Source organism: Mchenga conophoros, linkage group LG23, assembly GCF_057382185.1.
Source record: "Mchenga conophoros isolate Kocher_MC1m ecotype Shallow Benthic linkage group LG23, M_conophoros_male_GT1.1, whole genome shotgun sequence".
Taxonomy (NCBI): domain Eukaryota; kingdom Metazoa; phylum Chordata; class Actinopteri; order Cichliformes; family Cichlidae; genus Mchenga; species Mchenga conophoros.
In genome coordinates this window covers 51,022,529-51,039,014 of record NC_140547.1, presented here as the reverse complement: position 1 = coordinate 51,039,014, position 16,486 = coordinate 51,022,529, and the positions used below count along the sequence as shown (strand labels likewise).

Here is a 16,486-nt window from a genome sequence, read left to right as displayed (position 1 = left end):
TTGGACAGCAGCATCGTCCTTTTACCAGACACCTGGAGAAACATCAGCTCAGTCTACAGACGCAGAGACCAGTGAGAGCTTGGGCCAAACATCTGCAGGTTTCTGAGGACCACGTTTGACCCTGACTGGAGGCATCGATTCTGAGTGTGACTGCCTAAACTGAGCTACTGCCCCCCCTCCACTGAGACGTTGTCCTGTGATGTGTCATGGGGGGAAGTGTTCCTCACGGTTGGACTCGTGAGAAGTTCAGTCAGTTTATTCAAACTTTAAAAAGACGCATTTTCAGTCTCTGGATTTCAGCAGAAACAAATGTGAACACAGCACTTTTTGATTGAGTATAAAAGGATGAAAGAGTCAGTGATTAGTAACATTGTTGCTGACTGATGCTGTTGTAGAGCTGTCTTTGGATCCTCACCTTCCTGGAAGCCTTCCCTGGATTGCTCATATATCATTAACTTGTTTGTGTTCAGTAGAATCAGGTGTTGTGGATGCAGGTCGTAGCTGTGTGAGGCCTGTACAGTCAGCGCTGTGTGAGCGCTGTGTAACGTTAGCTTAGACTTCTTTCTGTTGTTATCATCCTTCAGGTTAATGTTGTTTTCATTATGCATCACAGGAAGTGTGGGTGGCTGTTAGCCTCACAGCTCATGGAGAGTTGCTGCTGCTCTGCCTCCTTTTTGATGTTTCTGCTCTTTGTGGCTTTGTGTTACTTTGTGTCGTGTCTGAAACAAAGTGAGTCCATGTTACTAACTGTAGTCGGCTCTCTGTCTCGTGCACAGCTGACTGTTGTCTGAATGAAAGTGTTTTTGTACTTTGTGTAATCTGTTGGGTCTTTGAGCCCTTTTTAAACAGCATATGAGCCATATGTATGTGTGTATATGAAAGGTTGTTTGTAATACATCAAATTGTTGCTTATTCTAGAGCTGCTGCTGTGCCTGATTGGTCTACTCGCTCGAAACTGAAGGTTGACTTGATTCTTTTGGTTTTTTACATTTTGTCAATAAACCAACTTCTTTATGATTTGAACGGCGTCTCTGACGTGTCACAGGCCTGTCAGCTTTCTTGGTGATTGGTATAGATTTGAGCTTCATGCTCTGGCTGTTGTTGGGTTTTCCTCTTTCATATTAAAGCTTTTGTCCTACATTTGGCTCTAAAGTCTAATTCTAATCCCAGCACTGTGTCTGGGTGTGTGATGCTTGTTTTCCTGCTCTTTCTCATGAAACAGTCACAACATTCTCAGTCCAACTTTCACTCTTTGCTGCGTTTGCTGCAGCTGCAGTGAACATGGTGCCGTTTGCCTTTAAGAAAGTTGTGCACAAAGGCTTTTTCTCTAGCAGACAGCTGTGTGGCTAAAAGTCAGATCATTTTTTACCACCTCAGTCACACTGGACTGAAACAAGAGTGAAACTAGGAAGAATCAGAGTTTGTCCAGTGACTGCACTGATTTTCTTCATATTCACAAACTGATTCTAAGTAGTTGCATCAGCTAATCACCCGGACACTGAGCGTCCAACACGCTCCCTGAAGGGAAACGATTACATCCTCCAAACAATCACAATCTGTCTCTGAATGACTGGAATTATTCTCTGATTTGTCAATAACTGGAGTTTATCAATGCAGACACGTTGCCAACATGATGAAGTCAGTCTGAGTCGCATCTCTTTGGCTAACTTAACTCAAGTGGTTGCCGACTATTCTGGTTCTATTCCCATATAACAGCAGGGCTGCTGAGCACCTCTGTCACTCTGCACTTATGTTCCCAGTTCTCTTTTGTGGAGGAATTTTCCAGGAATTCCTGGGACCAGCTTTCCATGAGAGACCCGATCAGGAGCGACTGTCCTGGACACTCCCAGCATCACAGGGACTCACAAACCCGTCTACCACAGTGAGAAGACTGATGGTCACAGGCCCACATGTAGCTTTAGATCACACGTGTGCACTTCCTGTGGTCACTGCTGTAACTCTAGACTCACCGAGGGGCCAGTGGTTGGTGAGGCAGCAGCAGCTGAAGTCATGTGACTAATGGCTCTCAGCTTCTGTCCTCCTATTCGCCGGTGTCCTTCACCTGTCACACCTGGTCAACAAAGAGTGAGAATGTTCAGAGCTTTAATGGAAAAGAATATTATTACATATAAAAGGCCTCTAACAAGTATTGTAGTGTTAATCAGGATGAAGTCCATCATGAACACTTCAGAGTGGTTCAGACAGTCGGTGGTTTCATCCACAGAGCCTCCAGTCTGCATATCAAAGTATCCTGAGGAATGACAGTGAACCCCGAGTTCCCCTCATTACATTCATGTGTGTGACTGTGAGGAAAAGGTGATTGTATGAACGTGTGTGAGCGAGTGAATGAGGCTTGTATCAGAGTGGAGATAATGTCAGCGGCACAAGCTGGACGCTGCAGGTGTCACATGTGAATCTGTGCATCAGTGTCTGCACCTTTGTGGAGGTGAAGCTCAGGAGGTTTGGATTTGTTCAAAGCTCTGTCTGCTCCATCTTTCTTTCCCTCAGGCCTCTCCAGATCAGGAAGGAGGTCCTGTTCTCCTTCTCCCTCCTGGATTTCTGGATCCAGGGAAGGATCAAAGTCTCTCAGCCCAGCATCAGAGCTTCTGGCTGGGGGAGGACTGGAAGTTTCAGCTGGAGGCTGAGAGCCTGGATCTGCCATCTGAGTCACAATTCAAATATTCTCAGTAATCTCAAAAAGCAACAGAAAGGTGCCATTTTCATGAGCAGTGGGTTATCCAGCAGTTTGATTCATGTCAGCAGCATTTAGTTTGTAACTGCTGACTCACCTCTGGCTGTGTCCTGCTCTCAGGGTCACAGTGGACACTGTACCTTTGACCGAAGCTGCAAAGACAGTCAGCAGGGGTCTGGATGCATTCAGCACCACGTCCTTGTTGGGCAGACACCTTCAGTGACAGGACAGACAGTCCAAAGTAAGGAGACGTGGGACACAGTGAAGACACAGAAACAGAAACCAGAACTATAATCACAAAACAAACTCAGAAACATAAAGAGTGAATCAGCTGATTCAGTGTTTGTGACAAAAACATGGATCCTGGTTAATAACTTTTATTTGTTTGTTTCTGTATTATTTTGTGTATCGTTCTTATGAGCTGTTGTTTTGTCAGTGAAATATTATTTCATTGTTTTAAGCTTTTTGTTGACTTTGAAGTGCTTAAGTTGATATTTTTGAACATTTAATTTGTTCGATTATTGTCGAGTCGATAAAACTGTCAAACGCACAGCTGCTTCCAGCACGGCCGGAGGAGAGGTGGCCGAGCAGACGCACAACACACACAGCTCACAGGTTTGCATTTCTAGATATTGCAGATGTTGCAGAAATTGAGAGTAAAGAACTCAGAGATCCAGCGCTGTCTCCTGCCCCTTATTTATACACCACAACACAACGACAGGCGTAACTCACACAAACGGGTAACATGAGGCTCAGATGCTTTGGACGTGTTCACATATACTGGACACAGAATGATGAAGATGGAGCTGCAGGAAGGAGGAAAAGAGGAAAAACACAGAAAAGATTCACAGATGTGGTGAAAAAGGACACGACAGCTTCTGTTTGTTAGTTTGGTTTTTCTTTATTTGGTAAAGATTCAGAAATAAAGAGAAGATCACATGTTTGAATATTATATTAACGTTCTGTAATTACAACAAGTTGTAAAATCTTTCCAGAGTGAGACAGAGACTGTGCAGAGACTGTAGAAGGACAGAGCAGCAGCAGAGCAGTCCAGATACACTGATGATCCTCTGTCAGATCCAGAGGGACACACAGGGCTGATGCTGGACTCTACATTGTGTCTGACAGTGGAGCTGTTCTCAGAGCAGTTCACTCTGCAGCACTGACAGTCATCTGCACTTCATTCCTCTGTCAGTCACTGCTGGATGAAGCTCTCCTCTCCACCTCCCAGTAACATGGCCCAGTCAGAGCGTCTCTACACACAAGCTGCTGCTGCTTCAACCTCTCTGGATCATCAGGACACAGCTGCTCCTCTCTCAGCACACACACCGTCCTGTTTACCATCACCAGCTCCACCTGCAGAGAGAAGGAGGAAGAGCAGAGGAGATAAACGAGTGTTTCCAGAGACTCTTCATCAGCTGTCAGTCAGTGATGCAGCACATCCAGTATAAAGAGCAGCAGGGACGTCAGTGCTGGGACTGTACTAGGACTCATTGTTGCTTCACTTTTTCTAATCTTTGGATTTTTATTGAAGTTGCTGAAAATGTTTTTCCCTCCTAGTTTGAGTTTGGACTTTCATTCATTAGAAGAACCTTGGTGTGTCCACTCTGAGCTCTGTAGGAACCCCAACAACAAGCCCAACAATCCAGATGGACGGTTCCAGCTGTTAACTGGAGGAATTCCATCCAAACATCTGCTCTCACTAAATTCTTCCTCACCTACAGACTGTGTTCTTCACTGCTTTAAACTTGGAAATCAATGCAGTCATTGGTCTGCGTGCTGCTTTGTTCAGAGAGCTGATTGGCTGTTGACAGTGTTTGATCAGAGCGTGTCAGCCGTTACTATGGTGACCATAAAGGTGAGAAACAGGAAGTGTTTGTGTCCAATCCTGAAGCCTGTCACCGTTCTCCTCTCACAGCTTCACTGAGAAGCTGCAGCTTTACAGGAAACACTGGATCTTTGTTTCATACTGACTGTGTTTAGTACAACACTGCTGACAGCACCACCCACTCACTCCATCACTCTACTTACACCAGAGTCTCCAGTCTGTAGTCTGGACTCTGCTGAAGATCAGACAGCTGCTTCACATCTGGATCCTTCAGGTTGTTTCCCCACAGCTCCAGCTGTCTCAGATGGGAGGGGTTGGACTTCAGTGCTGCTGCCAGATAATCACAGCTGATCTCTGACAAACCACAGTCCTTCAATCTGTATAAAGAATGAAAGATGTAAGTTTATTAGACAAAGTGCTTGAAATCATTCAGTGTTTCATCATCTGTTCAGAGCTGAAGAAGGTTCAGAATGTAGAAGTTTAGAAAATGGAAACTCCAAACAGCTGAAGCCAACAGGAAGCAGCTTCAAACAAACACAACAAGAGAAAAAACTCTGAATGTTTCACATTAAAGTCGTACATTTCTCATAAAAAAAGGACAAAGACTTGAAAAAGTCGTGTTTTTCCTTCCAGGAACCACATGGCTTCACTTTTAAAGGTGAAGTGTGACAGAAATGGACATATTTGAAGTCCAACACCTTTTTCCAGTCACATTATTAAAGCAGACAAACTACAAGCTCATTTTCATTCCAACAAGTCATCTTCTGACCTGGACTAACAACACTGGTCTCTATGTGCAGCTGGCTGTGAGACCAGTGCTCAGGGAGCGTCTACAAAGTGCAACACTGAAAGAACATCACACACTCATTTGCTTCCAGCACTTTCACACAAACATCTACTGTCATTATTGTCACCAAACTCTGTGGATCCTTTATTGCAAATTCAAATGGGATCAAATGGTCAGACAAAAGAGGGTTATGAGGAAATATGATGAAATGTTGTGTATTAGCAGCAAGTTATTGAATCTTTTTCCTCAGAAACCAAACAAAATGATTGACAAACATGTTTTTACAAACTCAGTGTTGGACTTGGATCAGCAGGATAAGCTGATGTTTAAAGGCATTTGAGTCTCGCTGTATGAGAGTCCAGTTCTTACTCAATATTTATGGATGATGTTCTTTCAGTGTTGCACTTTGTAGACGCTCCCTGAGCCTCACAGCCAGCTGCACATGGACCAGCTGACATTACCCAGCATTAGAGGCGGCTGTAAAAAATTCATGTTCCCATTTAAATGGTTTTAATTTGAATAAAACGATGTTGATTCATTCAATCCTGAATCGATGTTTAATATAAATGTATTTTGCCAGAATCTCAGGTTAAAGCTCACAAACTATTTCAACAAGCAGCAAACAGATAAAACAGTAAATGAGAGCAGCTAAACACACAAAGATGGAAACACAGAGCGTGGATCGTTCACTCGACGGCACGTACACGGACACGCCGTCGGGGCTGAAAGTGGACAGCTCACAGATCCTGAAGCTGCAGGTTTCATCTGTCTCCAACCAAAACTGAGTGAAGCAGCAGCAAAAGAAGATCCAAACTCTGCTTCACGTTTGATCAATATGCTCATGAATTCTCTCTGACTTTGGCTGTTCCTGCCTGCACAGCTCTCTCTCTCTCAGTGTACTCCAAGAACAGCTTCAAACATCTGTTTCTGCATCATTCACTGTTTATTAGCCACCAGTCTGCTGTTGTGTTCAGTGCTGTCGGCCTCTGACAGTAAAGCCTCATTTCTGCTGTTCCATGGAAACTTTTTAAAATGATGACAGATTACAAACTCTCAGCTGTGTCTGTAATCAAACCTCTGTAACTTTGCTTCACTTCAGCAGCATCAGCTCATGTTCACATGTTGCTTCATGGTTTGCTTCAGTTTTTGATCGACTGCAGAATATTTTGAAGGTTATCTGCTATAAAAAGCCAGAAGAGGAAAATCTGCTTCATGTGTTTCTGTTTGATCCTCAGTGACTTTGACACAAAGGCCTCTGCTGTGATGATCACACCTCTGATCAAGTCTCACAGTGTCACAACTGATAAATGATCAGAGTTAGAATATTTCTGACTGTCTGCTGTGTGCCGTGACCTTTGACCTGCTAAAGACAGTCAGCTGTGGATTATTCATTGTTGTGTCTGATACTTAGAACTGTGAGGAAGAAGCTACACAGTTAATCAGGGTCCCCTCTCTCTGAATCAGGAAAGGTGGGCAGGCCGCGTGTGGGCCGCGGGCCATACGTTGAGTATCACTGTTTGAAATGTGAACATTGTTCTGCTGCAGTCAATGGACTAAACCAGAGAAGAAGAAAACAGACTTTACCATGAAGATCCTCAGTGTGGATCAGTATAATATCAGCCTGATGTCTGCAGTTTAGTGTCAGCACAACTTTCACATCATATTCATCTCAGCACAACTAAAACATGCTGACTGACCCCAGAGTTTCAAGTTTACATCCTGGACTCTCCAGGAAACCACACAGATGCTTCACTCCTGGATCCTGCAGCTTGTTGTTGTCGCTCAGGTCCAGCTGTCTCAGATGGGAGGGGTTGGACTTCAGTGCTGCTGCCAGATAATCACAGCTGATCTCTGACAAACCACACCAGCTCAATCTGTATAAAGAATGAAAGATGTAAGTTTATTAGACAAAGTGCTTGAAATCATTCAGTGTTTCATCATCTGTTCAGAGCTGAAGAAGGTTCAGAATGTAGAAGTTTAGAAAATGGAAACTCCAAACAGCTGAAGCCAACAGGAAGCAGCTTCAAACAAACACAACAAGAGAAAAAACTCTGAATGTTTCACATTAAAGTCGTACATTTCTCATAAAAAAAGGACAAAGACTTGAAAAAGTCGTGTTTTTCCTTCCAGGAACCACATGGCTTCACTTTTAAAGGTGAAGTGTGACAGAAATGGACATATTTGAAGTCCAACACCTTTTTCCAGTCACATTATTAAAGCAGACAAACTACAAGCTCATTTTCATTCCAACAAGTCATCTTCTGACCTGGACTAACAACACTGGTCTCTATGTGCAGCTGGCTGTGAGACCAGTGCTCAGGGAGCGTCTACAAAGTGCAACACTGAAAGAACATCACACACTCATTTGCTTGCAGCACTTTCACACAAACATCTACTGTCATTATTGTCACCAAACTCTGTGGATCCTTTATTGCAAATTCAAATGGGATCAAATGGTCAGACAAAAGAGGGTTATGAGGAAATATGATGAAATGTTGTGTATTAGCAGCAAGTTATTGAATCTTTTTCCTCAGAAACCAAACAAAATGATTGACAAACATGTTTTTACAAACTCAGTGTTGGACTTGGATCAGCAGGATAAGCTGATGTTTAAAGGCATTTGAGTCTCGCTGTATGAGAGTCCAGTTCTTACTCAATATTTATGGATGATGTTCTTTCAGTGTTGCACTTTGTAGACGCTCCCTGAGCCTCACAGCCAGCTGCACATGGACCAGCTGACATTACCCAGCATTAGAGGCGGCTGTAAAAAATTCATGTTCCCATTTAAATGGTTTTAATTTGAATAAAACGATGTTGATTCATTCAATCCTGAATCGATGTTTAATATAAATGTATTTTGCCAGAATCTCAGGTTAAAGCTCACAAACTATTTCAACAAGCAGCAAACAGATAAAACAGTAAATGAGAGCAGCTAAACACACAAAGATGGAAACACAGAGCGTGGATCGTTCACTCGACGGCACGTACACGGACACGCCGTCGGGGCTGAAAGTGGACAGCTCACAGATCCTGAAGCTGCAGGTTTCATCTGTCTCCAACCAAAACTGAGTGAAGCAGCAGCAAAAGAAGATCCAAACTCTGCTTCACGTTTGATAAATATGCTCATGAATTCTCTCTGACTTTGGCTGTTCCTGCCTGCACAGCTCTCTCTCTCTCAGTGTACTCCAAGAACAGCTTCAAACATCTGTTTCTGCATCATTCACTGTTTATTAGCCACCAGTCTGCTGTTGTGTTCAGTGCTGTCGGCCTCTGACAGTAAAGCCTCATTTCTGCTGTTCCATGGAAACTTTTTAAAATGATGACAGATTACAAACTCTCAGCTGTGTCTGTAATCAAACCTCTGTAACTTTGCTTCACTTCAGCAGCATCAGCTCATGTTCACATGTTGCTTCATGGTTTGCTTCAGTTTTTGATCGACTGCAGAATATTTTGAAGGTTATCTGCTATAAAAAGCCAGAAGAGGAAAATCTGCTTCATGTGTTTCTGTTTGATCCTCAGTGACTTTGACACAAAGGCCTCTGCTGTGATGATCACACCTCTGATCAAGTCTCACAGTGTCACAACTGATAAATGATCAGAGTTAGAATATTTCTGACTGTCTGCTGTGTGCCGTGACCTTTGACCTGCTAAAGACAGTCAGCTGTGGATTATTCATTGTTGTGTCTGATACTTAGAAGTGTGAGGAAGAAGCTACACAGTTAATCAGGGTCCCCTCTCTCTGAATCAGGAAAGGTGGGCAGGCCGCGTGTGGGCCGCGGGCCATACGTTGAGTATCACTGTTTGAAATGTGAACATTGTTCTGCTGCAGTCAATGGACTAAACCAGAGAAGAAGAAAACAGACTTTACCATGAAGATCCTCAGTGTGGATCAGTATAATATCAGCCTGATGTCTGCAGTTTAGTGTCAGCACAACTTTCACATCATATTCATCTCAGCACAACTAAAACATGCTGACTGACCCCAGAGTTTCAAGTTTACATCCTGGACTCTCCAGGAAACCACACAGATGCTTCACTCCTGGATCCTGCAGCTTGTTGTTGTCGCTCAGGTCCAGCTGTCTCAGATGGGAGGGGTTGGACTTCAGTGCTGCTGCCAGATAATCACAGCTGATCTCTGACAAACCACACCAGCTCAATCTGTATAAAGAATGAAAGATGTAAGTTTATTAGACAAAGTGCTTGAAATCATTCAGTGTTTCATCATCTGTTCAGAGCTGAAGAAGGTTCAGAATGTAGAAGTTTAGAAAATGGAAACTCCAAACAGCTGAAGCCAACAGGAAGCAGCTTCAAACAAACACAACAAGAGAAAAAACTCTGAATGTTTCACATTAAAGTCGTACATTTCTCATAAAAACAGGACAAAGACTTGAAAAAGTCGTGTTTTTCCTTCCAGGAACCACATGGCTTCACTTTTAAAGGTGAAGTGTGACAGAAATGGACATATTTGAAGTCCAACACCTTTTTCCAGTCACATTATTAAAGCAGACAAACTACAAGCTCATTTTCATTCCAACAAGTCATCTTCTGACCTGGACTAACAACACTGGTCTCTATGTGCAGCTGGCTGTGAGACCAGTGCTCAGGGAGCGTCTACAAAGTGCAACACTGAAAGAACATCACACACTCATTTGCTTCCAGCACTTTCACACAAACATCTACTGTCATTATTGTCACCAAACTCTGTGGATCCTTTATTGCAAATTCAAATGGGATCAAATGGTCAGACAAAAGAGGGTTATGAGGAAATATGATGAAATGTTGTGTATTAGCAGCAAGTTATTGAATCTTTTTCCTCAGAAACCAAACAAAATGATTGACAAACATGTTTTTACAAACTCAGTGTTGGACTTGGATCAGCAGGATAAGCTGATGTTTAAAGGCATTTGAGTCTCGCTGTATGAGAGTCCAGTTATTACGCAATATTTATGGATGATGTTCTTTTAGTGTTGCACTTTGTAGACGCTCCCTGAGCCTCACAGCCAGCTGCACATGGACCAGCTGACATTACCCAGCATTAGAGGCGGCTGTAAAAAATTCATGTTCCCATTTAAATGGTTTTAATTTGAATAAAACGATGTTGATTCATTCAATCCTGAATCGATGTTTAATATAAATGTATTTTGCCAGAATCTCAGGTTAAAGCTCACAAACTATTTCAACAAGCAGCAAACAGATAAAACAGTAAATGAGAGCAGCTAAACACACAAAGATGGAAACACAGAGCGTGGATCGTTCACTCGACGGCACGTACACGGACACGCCGTCGGGGCTGAAAGTGGACAGCTCACAGATCCTGAAGCTGCAGGTTTCATCTGTCTCCAACCAAAACTGAGTGAAGCAGCAGCAAAAGAAGATCCAAACTCTGCTTCACGTTTGATAAACATGCTCATGAATTCTCTCTGACTTTGGCTGTTCCTGCCTGCACAGCTCTCTCTCTCTCAGTGTACTCCAAGAACAGCTTCAAACATCTGTTTCTGCATCATTCACTGTTTATTAGCCACCAGTCTGCTGTTGTGTTCAGTGCTGTCGGCCTCTGACAGTAAAGCCTCATTTCTGCTGTTCCATGGAAACTTTTTAAAATGATGACAGATTACAAACTCTCAGCTGTGTCTGGAATCAAACCTCTGTAACTTTGCTTCACTTCAGCAGCATCAGCTCATGTTCACATGTTGCTTCATGGTTTGCTTCAGTTTTTGATCGACTGCAGAATATTTTGAAGGTTATCTGCTATAAAAAGCCAGAAGAGGAAAATCTGCTTCATGTGTTTCTGTTTGATCCTCAGTGACTTTGACACAAAGGCCTCTGCTGTGATGATCACACCTCTGATCAAGTCTCACAGTGTCACAACTGATAAATGATCAGAGTTAGAATATTTCTGACTGTCTGCTGTGTGCCGTGACCTTTGACCTGCTAAAGACAGTCAGCTGTGGATTATTCATTGTTGTGTCTGATACTTAGAAGTGTGAGGAAGAAGCTACACAGTTAATCAGGGTCCCCTCTCTCTGAATCAGGAAAGGTGGGCAGGCCGCGTGTGGGCCGCGGGCCATACGTTGAGCATCACTGTTTGAAATGTGAACATTGTTCTGCTGCAGTCAATGGACTAAACCAGAGAAGAAGAAAACAGACTTTACCATGAAGATCCTCAGTGTGGATCAGTATAATATCAGCCTGATGTCTGCAGTTTAGTGTCAGCACAACTTTCACATCATATTCATCTCAGCACAACTAAAACATGCTGACTGACCTCAGAGTTTCAAGTTTACATCCTGGACTCTCCAGGAAACCACACAGATACTTCACTCCTGGATTCTTCAGGTTGTAGTTGTAGTACAGGTCCAGCTCTCTTAGATGGGAGGGGTTGGACTTCAGTGCTGCTGCCAGATAATCACAGCTGATCTCTGACAAACCACAGCTCTGCAATCTGTATAAAGAATGAAAGATGTAAGTTTATTAGACAAAGTGCTTGAAATCATTCAGTGTTTCATCATCTGTTCAGAGCTGAAGAAGGTTCAGAATGTAGAAGTTTAGAAAATGGAAACTCCAAACAGCTGAAGCCAACAGGAAGCAGCTTCAAACAAACACAACAAGAGAAAAAACTCTGAATGTTTCACATTAAAGTCGTACATTTCTCATAAAAACAGGACAAAGACTTGAAAAAGTCGTGTTTTTCCTTCCAGGAACCACATGGCTTCACTTTTAAAGGTGAAGTGTGACAGAAATGGACATATTTGAAGTCCAACACCTTTTTCCAGTCACATTATTAAAGCAGACAAACTACAAGCTCATTTTCATTCCAACAAGTCATCTTCTGACCTGGACTAACAACACTGGTCTCTATGTGCAGCTGGCTGTGAGACCAGTGCTCAGGGAGCGTCTACAAAGTGCAACACTGAAAGAACATCACACACTCATTTGCTTCCAGCACTTTCACACAAACATCTACTGTCATTATTGTCACCAAACTCTGTGGATCCTTTATTGCAAATTCAAATGGGATCAAATGGTCAGACAAAAGAGGGTTATGAGGAAATATGATGAAATGTTGTGTATTAGCAGCAACTTATTGAATCATTTTCCTCAGAAACCAAACAAAATGATTGACAAACATGTTTTTACAAACTCAGTGTTGGACTTGGATCAGCAGGATAAGCTGATGTTTAAAGGCATTTGAGTCTCGCTGTATGAGAGTCCAGTTCTTACTCAATATTTATGGATGATGTTCTTTCAGTGTTGCACTTTGTAGACGCTCCCTGAGCCTCACAGCCAGCTGCACATGGACCAGCTGACATTACCCAGCATTAGAGGCGGCTGTAAAAAATTCATGTTCCCATTTAAATGGTTTTAATTTGAATAAAACGATGTTGATTCATTCAATCCTGAATCGATGTTTAATATAAATGTATTTTGCCAGAATCTCAGGTTAAAGCTCACAAACTATTTCAACAAGCAGCAAACAGATAAAACAGTAAATGAGAGCAGCTAAACACACAAAGATGGAAACACAGAGCGTGGATCGTTCACTCGACGGCACGTACACGGACACGCCGTCGGGGCTGAAAGTGGACAGCTCACAGATCCTGAAGCTGCAGGTTTCATCTGTCTCCAACCAAAACTGAGTGAAGCAGCAGCAAAAGAAGATCCAAACTCTGCTTCACGTTTGATAAATATGCTCATGAATTCTCTCTGACTTTGGCTGTTCCTGCCTGCACAGCTCTCTCTCTCTCAGTGTACTCCAAGAACAGCTTCAAACATCTGTTTCTGCATCATTCACTGTTTATTAGCCACCAGTCTGCTGTTGTGTTCAGTGCTGTCGGCCTCTGACAGTAAAGCCTCATTTCTGCTGTTCCATGGAAACTTTTTAAAATGATGACAGATTACAAACTCTCAGCTGTGTCTGTAATCAAACCTCTGTAACTTTGCTTCACTTCAGCAGCATCAGCTCATGTTCACATGTTGCTTCATGGTTTGCTTCAGTTTTTGATCGACTGCAGAATATTTTGAAGGTTATCTGCTATAAAAAGCCAGAAGAGGAAAATCTGCTTCATGTGTTTCTGTTTGATCCTCAGTGACTTTGACACAAAGGCCTCTGCTGTGATGATCACACCTCTGATCAAGTCTCACAGTGTCACAACTGATAAATGATCAGAGTTAGAATATTTCTGACTGTCTGCTGTGTGCCGTGACCTTTGACCTGCTAAAGACAGTCAGCTGTGGATTATTCATTGTTGTGTCTGATACTTAGAACTGTGAGGAAGAAGCTACACAGTTAATCAGGGTCCCCTCTCTCTGAATCAGGAAAGGTGGGCAGGCCGCGTGTGGGCCGCGGGCCATACGTTGAGTATCACTGTTTGAAATGTGAACATTGTTCTGCTGCAGTCAATGGACTAAACCAGAGAAGAAGAAAACAGACTTTACCATGAAGATCCTCAGTGTGGATCAGTATAATATCAGCCTGATGTCTGCAGTTTAGTGTCAGCACAACTTTCACATCATATTCATCTCAGCACAACTAAAACATGCTGACTGACCTCAGAGTTTCAAGTTTACATCCTGGACTCTCCAGGAAACCACACAGATGCTTCACTCCTGGATCCTGCAGCTTGTTCTTGGTTGAAGAAGAGGAGGAGTCATTACTCAGGTCCAGCTCTCTCAGATGGGAGGGGTTGGACTTCAGTGCTGCTGCCAGATATTCAAGGCCAATATCTGACAAACCACAGCTCTTCAATCTGTATAAAGAATGAAAGATGTAAGTTTATTAGACAAAGTGCTTGAAATCATTCAGTGTTTCATCATCTGTTCAGAGCTGAAGAAGGTTCAGAATGTAGAAGTTTAGAAAATGGAAACTCCAAACAGCTGAAGCCAACAGGAAGCAGCTTCAAACAAACACAACAAGAGAAAAAACTCTGAATGTTTCACATTAAAGTCGTACATTTCTCATAAAAACAGGACAAAGACTTGAAAAAGTCGTGTTTTTCCTTCCAGGAACCACATGGCTTCACTTTTAAAGGTGAAGTGTGACAGAAATGGACATATTTGAAGTCCAACACCTTTTTCCAGTCACATTATTAAAGCAGACAAACTACAAGCTCATTTTCATTCCAACAAGTCATCTTCTGACCTGGACTAACAACACTGGTCTCTATGTGCAGCTGGCTGTGAGACCAGTGCTCAGGGAGCGTCTACAAAGTGCAACACTGAAAGAACATCACACACTCATTTGCTTCCAGCACTTTCACACAAACATCTACTGTCATTATTGTCACCAAACTCTGTGGATCCTTTATTGCAAATTCAAATGGGATCAAATGGTCAGACAAAAGAGGGTTATGAGGAAATATGATGAAATGTTGTGTATTAGCAGCAACTTATTGAATCTTTTTCCTCAGAAACCAAACAAAATGATTGACAAACATGTTTTTACAAACTCAGTGTTGGACTTGGATCAGCAGGATAAGCTGATGTTTAAAGGCATTTGAGTCTCGCTGTATGAGAGTCCAGTTCTTACTCAATATTTATGGATGATGTTCTTTCAGTGTTGCACTTTGTAGACGCTCCCTGAGCCTCACAGCCAGCTGCACATGGACCAGCTGACATTACCCAGCATTAGAGGCGGCTGTAAAAAATTCATGTTCCCATTTAAATGGTTTTAATTTGAATAAAACGATGTTGATTCATTCAATCCTGAATCGATGTTTAATATAAATGTATTTTGCCAGAATCTCAGGTTAAAGCTCACAAACTATTTCAACAAGCAGCAAACAGCTAAAACAGTAAATGAGAGCAGCTAAACACACAAAGATGGAAACACAGAGCGTGGATCGTTCACTCGACGGCACGTACACGGACACGCCGTCGGGGCTGAAAGTGGACAGCTCACAGATCCTGAAGCTGCAGGTTTCATCTGTCTCCAACCAAAACTGAGTGAAGCAGCAGCAAAAGAAGATCCAAACTCTGCTTCACGTTTGATCAATATGCTCATGAATTCTCTCTGACTTTGGCTGTTCCTGCCTGCACAGCTCTCTCTCTCTCAGTGTACTCCAAGAACAGCTTCAAACATCTGTTTCTGCATCATTCACTGTTTATTAGCCACCAGTCTGCTGTTGTGTTCAGTGCTGTCGGCCTCTGACAGTAAAGCCTCATTTCTGCTGTTCCATGGAAACTTTTTAAAATGATGACAGATTACAAACTCTCAGCTGTGTCTGTAATCAAACCTCTGTAACTTTGCTTCACTTCAGCAGCATCAGCTCATGTTCACATGTTGCTTCATGGTTTGCTTCAGTTTTTGATCGACTGCAGAATATTTTGAAGGTTATCTGCTATAAAAAGCCAGAAGAGGAAAATCTGCTTCATGTGTTTCTGTTTGATCCTCAGTGACTTTGACACAAAGGCCTCTGCTGTGATGATCACACCTCTGATCAAGTCTCACAGTGTCACAACTGATAAATGATCAGAGTTAGAATATTTCTGACTGTCTGCTGTGTGCCGTGACCTTTGACCTGCTAAAGACAGTCAGCTGTGGATTATTCATTGTTGTGTCTGATACTTAGAAGTGTGAGGAAGAAGCTACACAGTTAATCAGGGTCCCCTCTCTCTGAATCAGGAAAGGTGGGCAGGCCGCGTGTGGGCCGCGGGCCATACGTTGAGTATCACTGTTTGAAATGTGAACATTGTTCTGCTGCAGTCAATGGACTAAACCAGAGAAGAAGAAAACAGACTTTACCATGAAGATCCTCAGTGTGGATCAGTATAATATCAGCCTGATGTCTGCAGTTTAGTGTCAGCACAACTTTCACATCATATTCATCTCAGCACAACTAAAACATGCTGACTGACCTCAGAGTTTCAAGTTTACATCCTGGACTCTCCAGGAAACCACACAGATGCTTCACTCCTGGATCCTGCAGCTTGTTGTTGTCGCTCAGGTCCAGCTGTCTCAGATGGGAGGGGTTGGACTTCAGTGCTGCTGCCAGATAATCACAGCTGATCTCTGACAAACCACAGCTCTTCAATCTGTATAAAGAATGAAAGATGTAAGTTTATTAGACAAAGTGCTTGAAATCATTCAGTGTTTCATCATCTGTTCAGAGCTGAAGAAGGTTCAGAATGTAGAAGTTTAGAAAATGGAAACTCCAAACAGCTGAAGCCAACAGGAAGCAGC

The 16,486-nt window shown here is 42.7% G+C and overlaps 2 protein-coding genes across 2 annotated transcripts in view; both read right to left on the bottom strand.

Annotated features, from left to right (window-relative positions):
• Positions 1–3,597: 3,597 nt before the first annotated feature.
• LOC146548276 (NACHT, LRR and PYD domains-containing protein 12-like) overlaps positions 3,598–16,486 on the bottom strand; it is a 50,912-nt gene continuing 38,023 nt past the window's right edge. Inside the window, exons 8-10 of the mRNA XM_085265047.1 lie at positions 16,162–16,338; positions 4,724–4,897; positions 3,598–4,048 (exon numbers count right to left, since the gene is read on the bottom strand). Of these exons, the coding sequence (XP_085121173.1) occupies positions 4,036–4,048; positions 4,724–4,897; positions 16,162–16,338 (364 nt within the window). The 3' untranslated portion in view covers positions 3,598–4,035. The remainder of the gene's footprint in view (positions 4,049–4,723; positions 4,898–16,161; positions 16,339–16,486) is intronic.
• On the bottom strand, positions 9,270–14,106 carry LOC146548277 (ribonuclease inhibitor-like). Its single transcript, XM_085263838.1, has 4 exons — positions 14,090–14,106; positions 13,857–14,054; positions 11,573–11,749; positions 9,270–9,465 (listed from the first exon to the last, which is right to left on the bottom strand). Exons 1-4 carry the CDS (start codon positions 14,104–14,106, stop codon positions 9,270–9,272), a joined length of 588 nt encoding a protein of 195 aa, XP_085119964.1.

Coding starts and splice junctions, on each gene's coding strand:
- LOC146548277 (XM_085263838.1), bottom strand. Junction 11,750..13,856: donor TGTAAACTTGAAACTCTGAG/GTCAGTCAGCAT, acceptor TTCTTTATACAG/ATTGCAGAGCTGTGGTTTGT. Junction 9,466..11,572: donor TGTAAACTTGAAACTCTGAG/GTCAGTCAGCAT, acceptor TTCTTTATACAG/ATTGAGCTGGTGTGGTTTGT.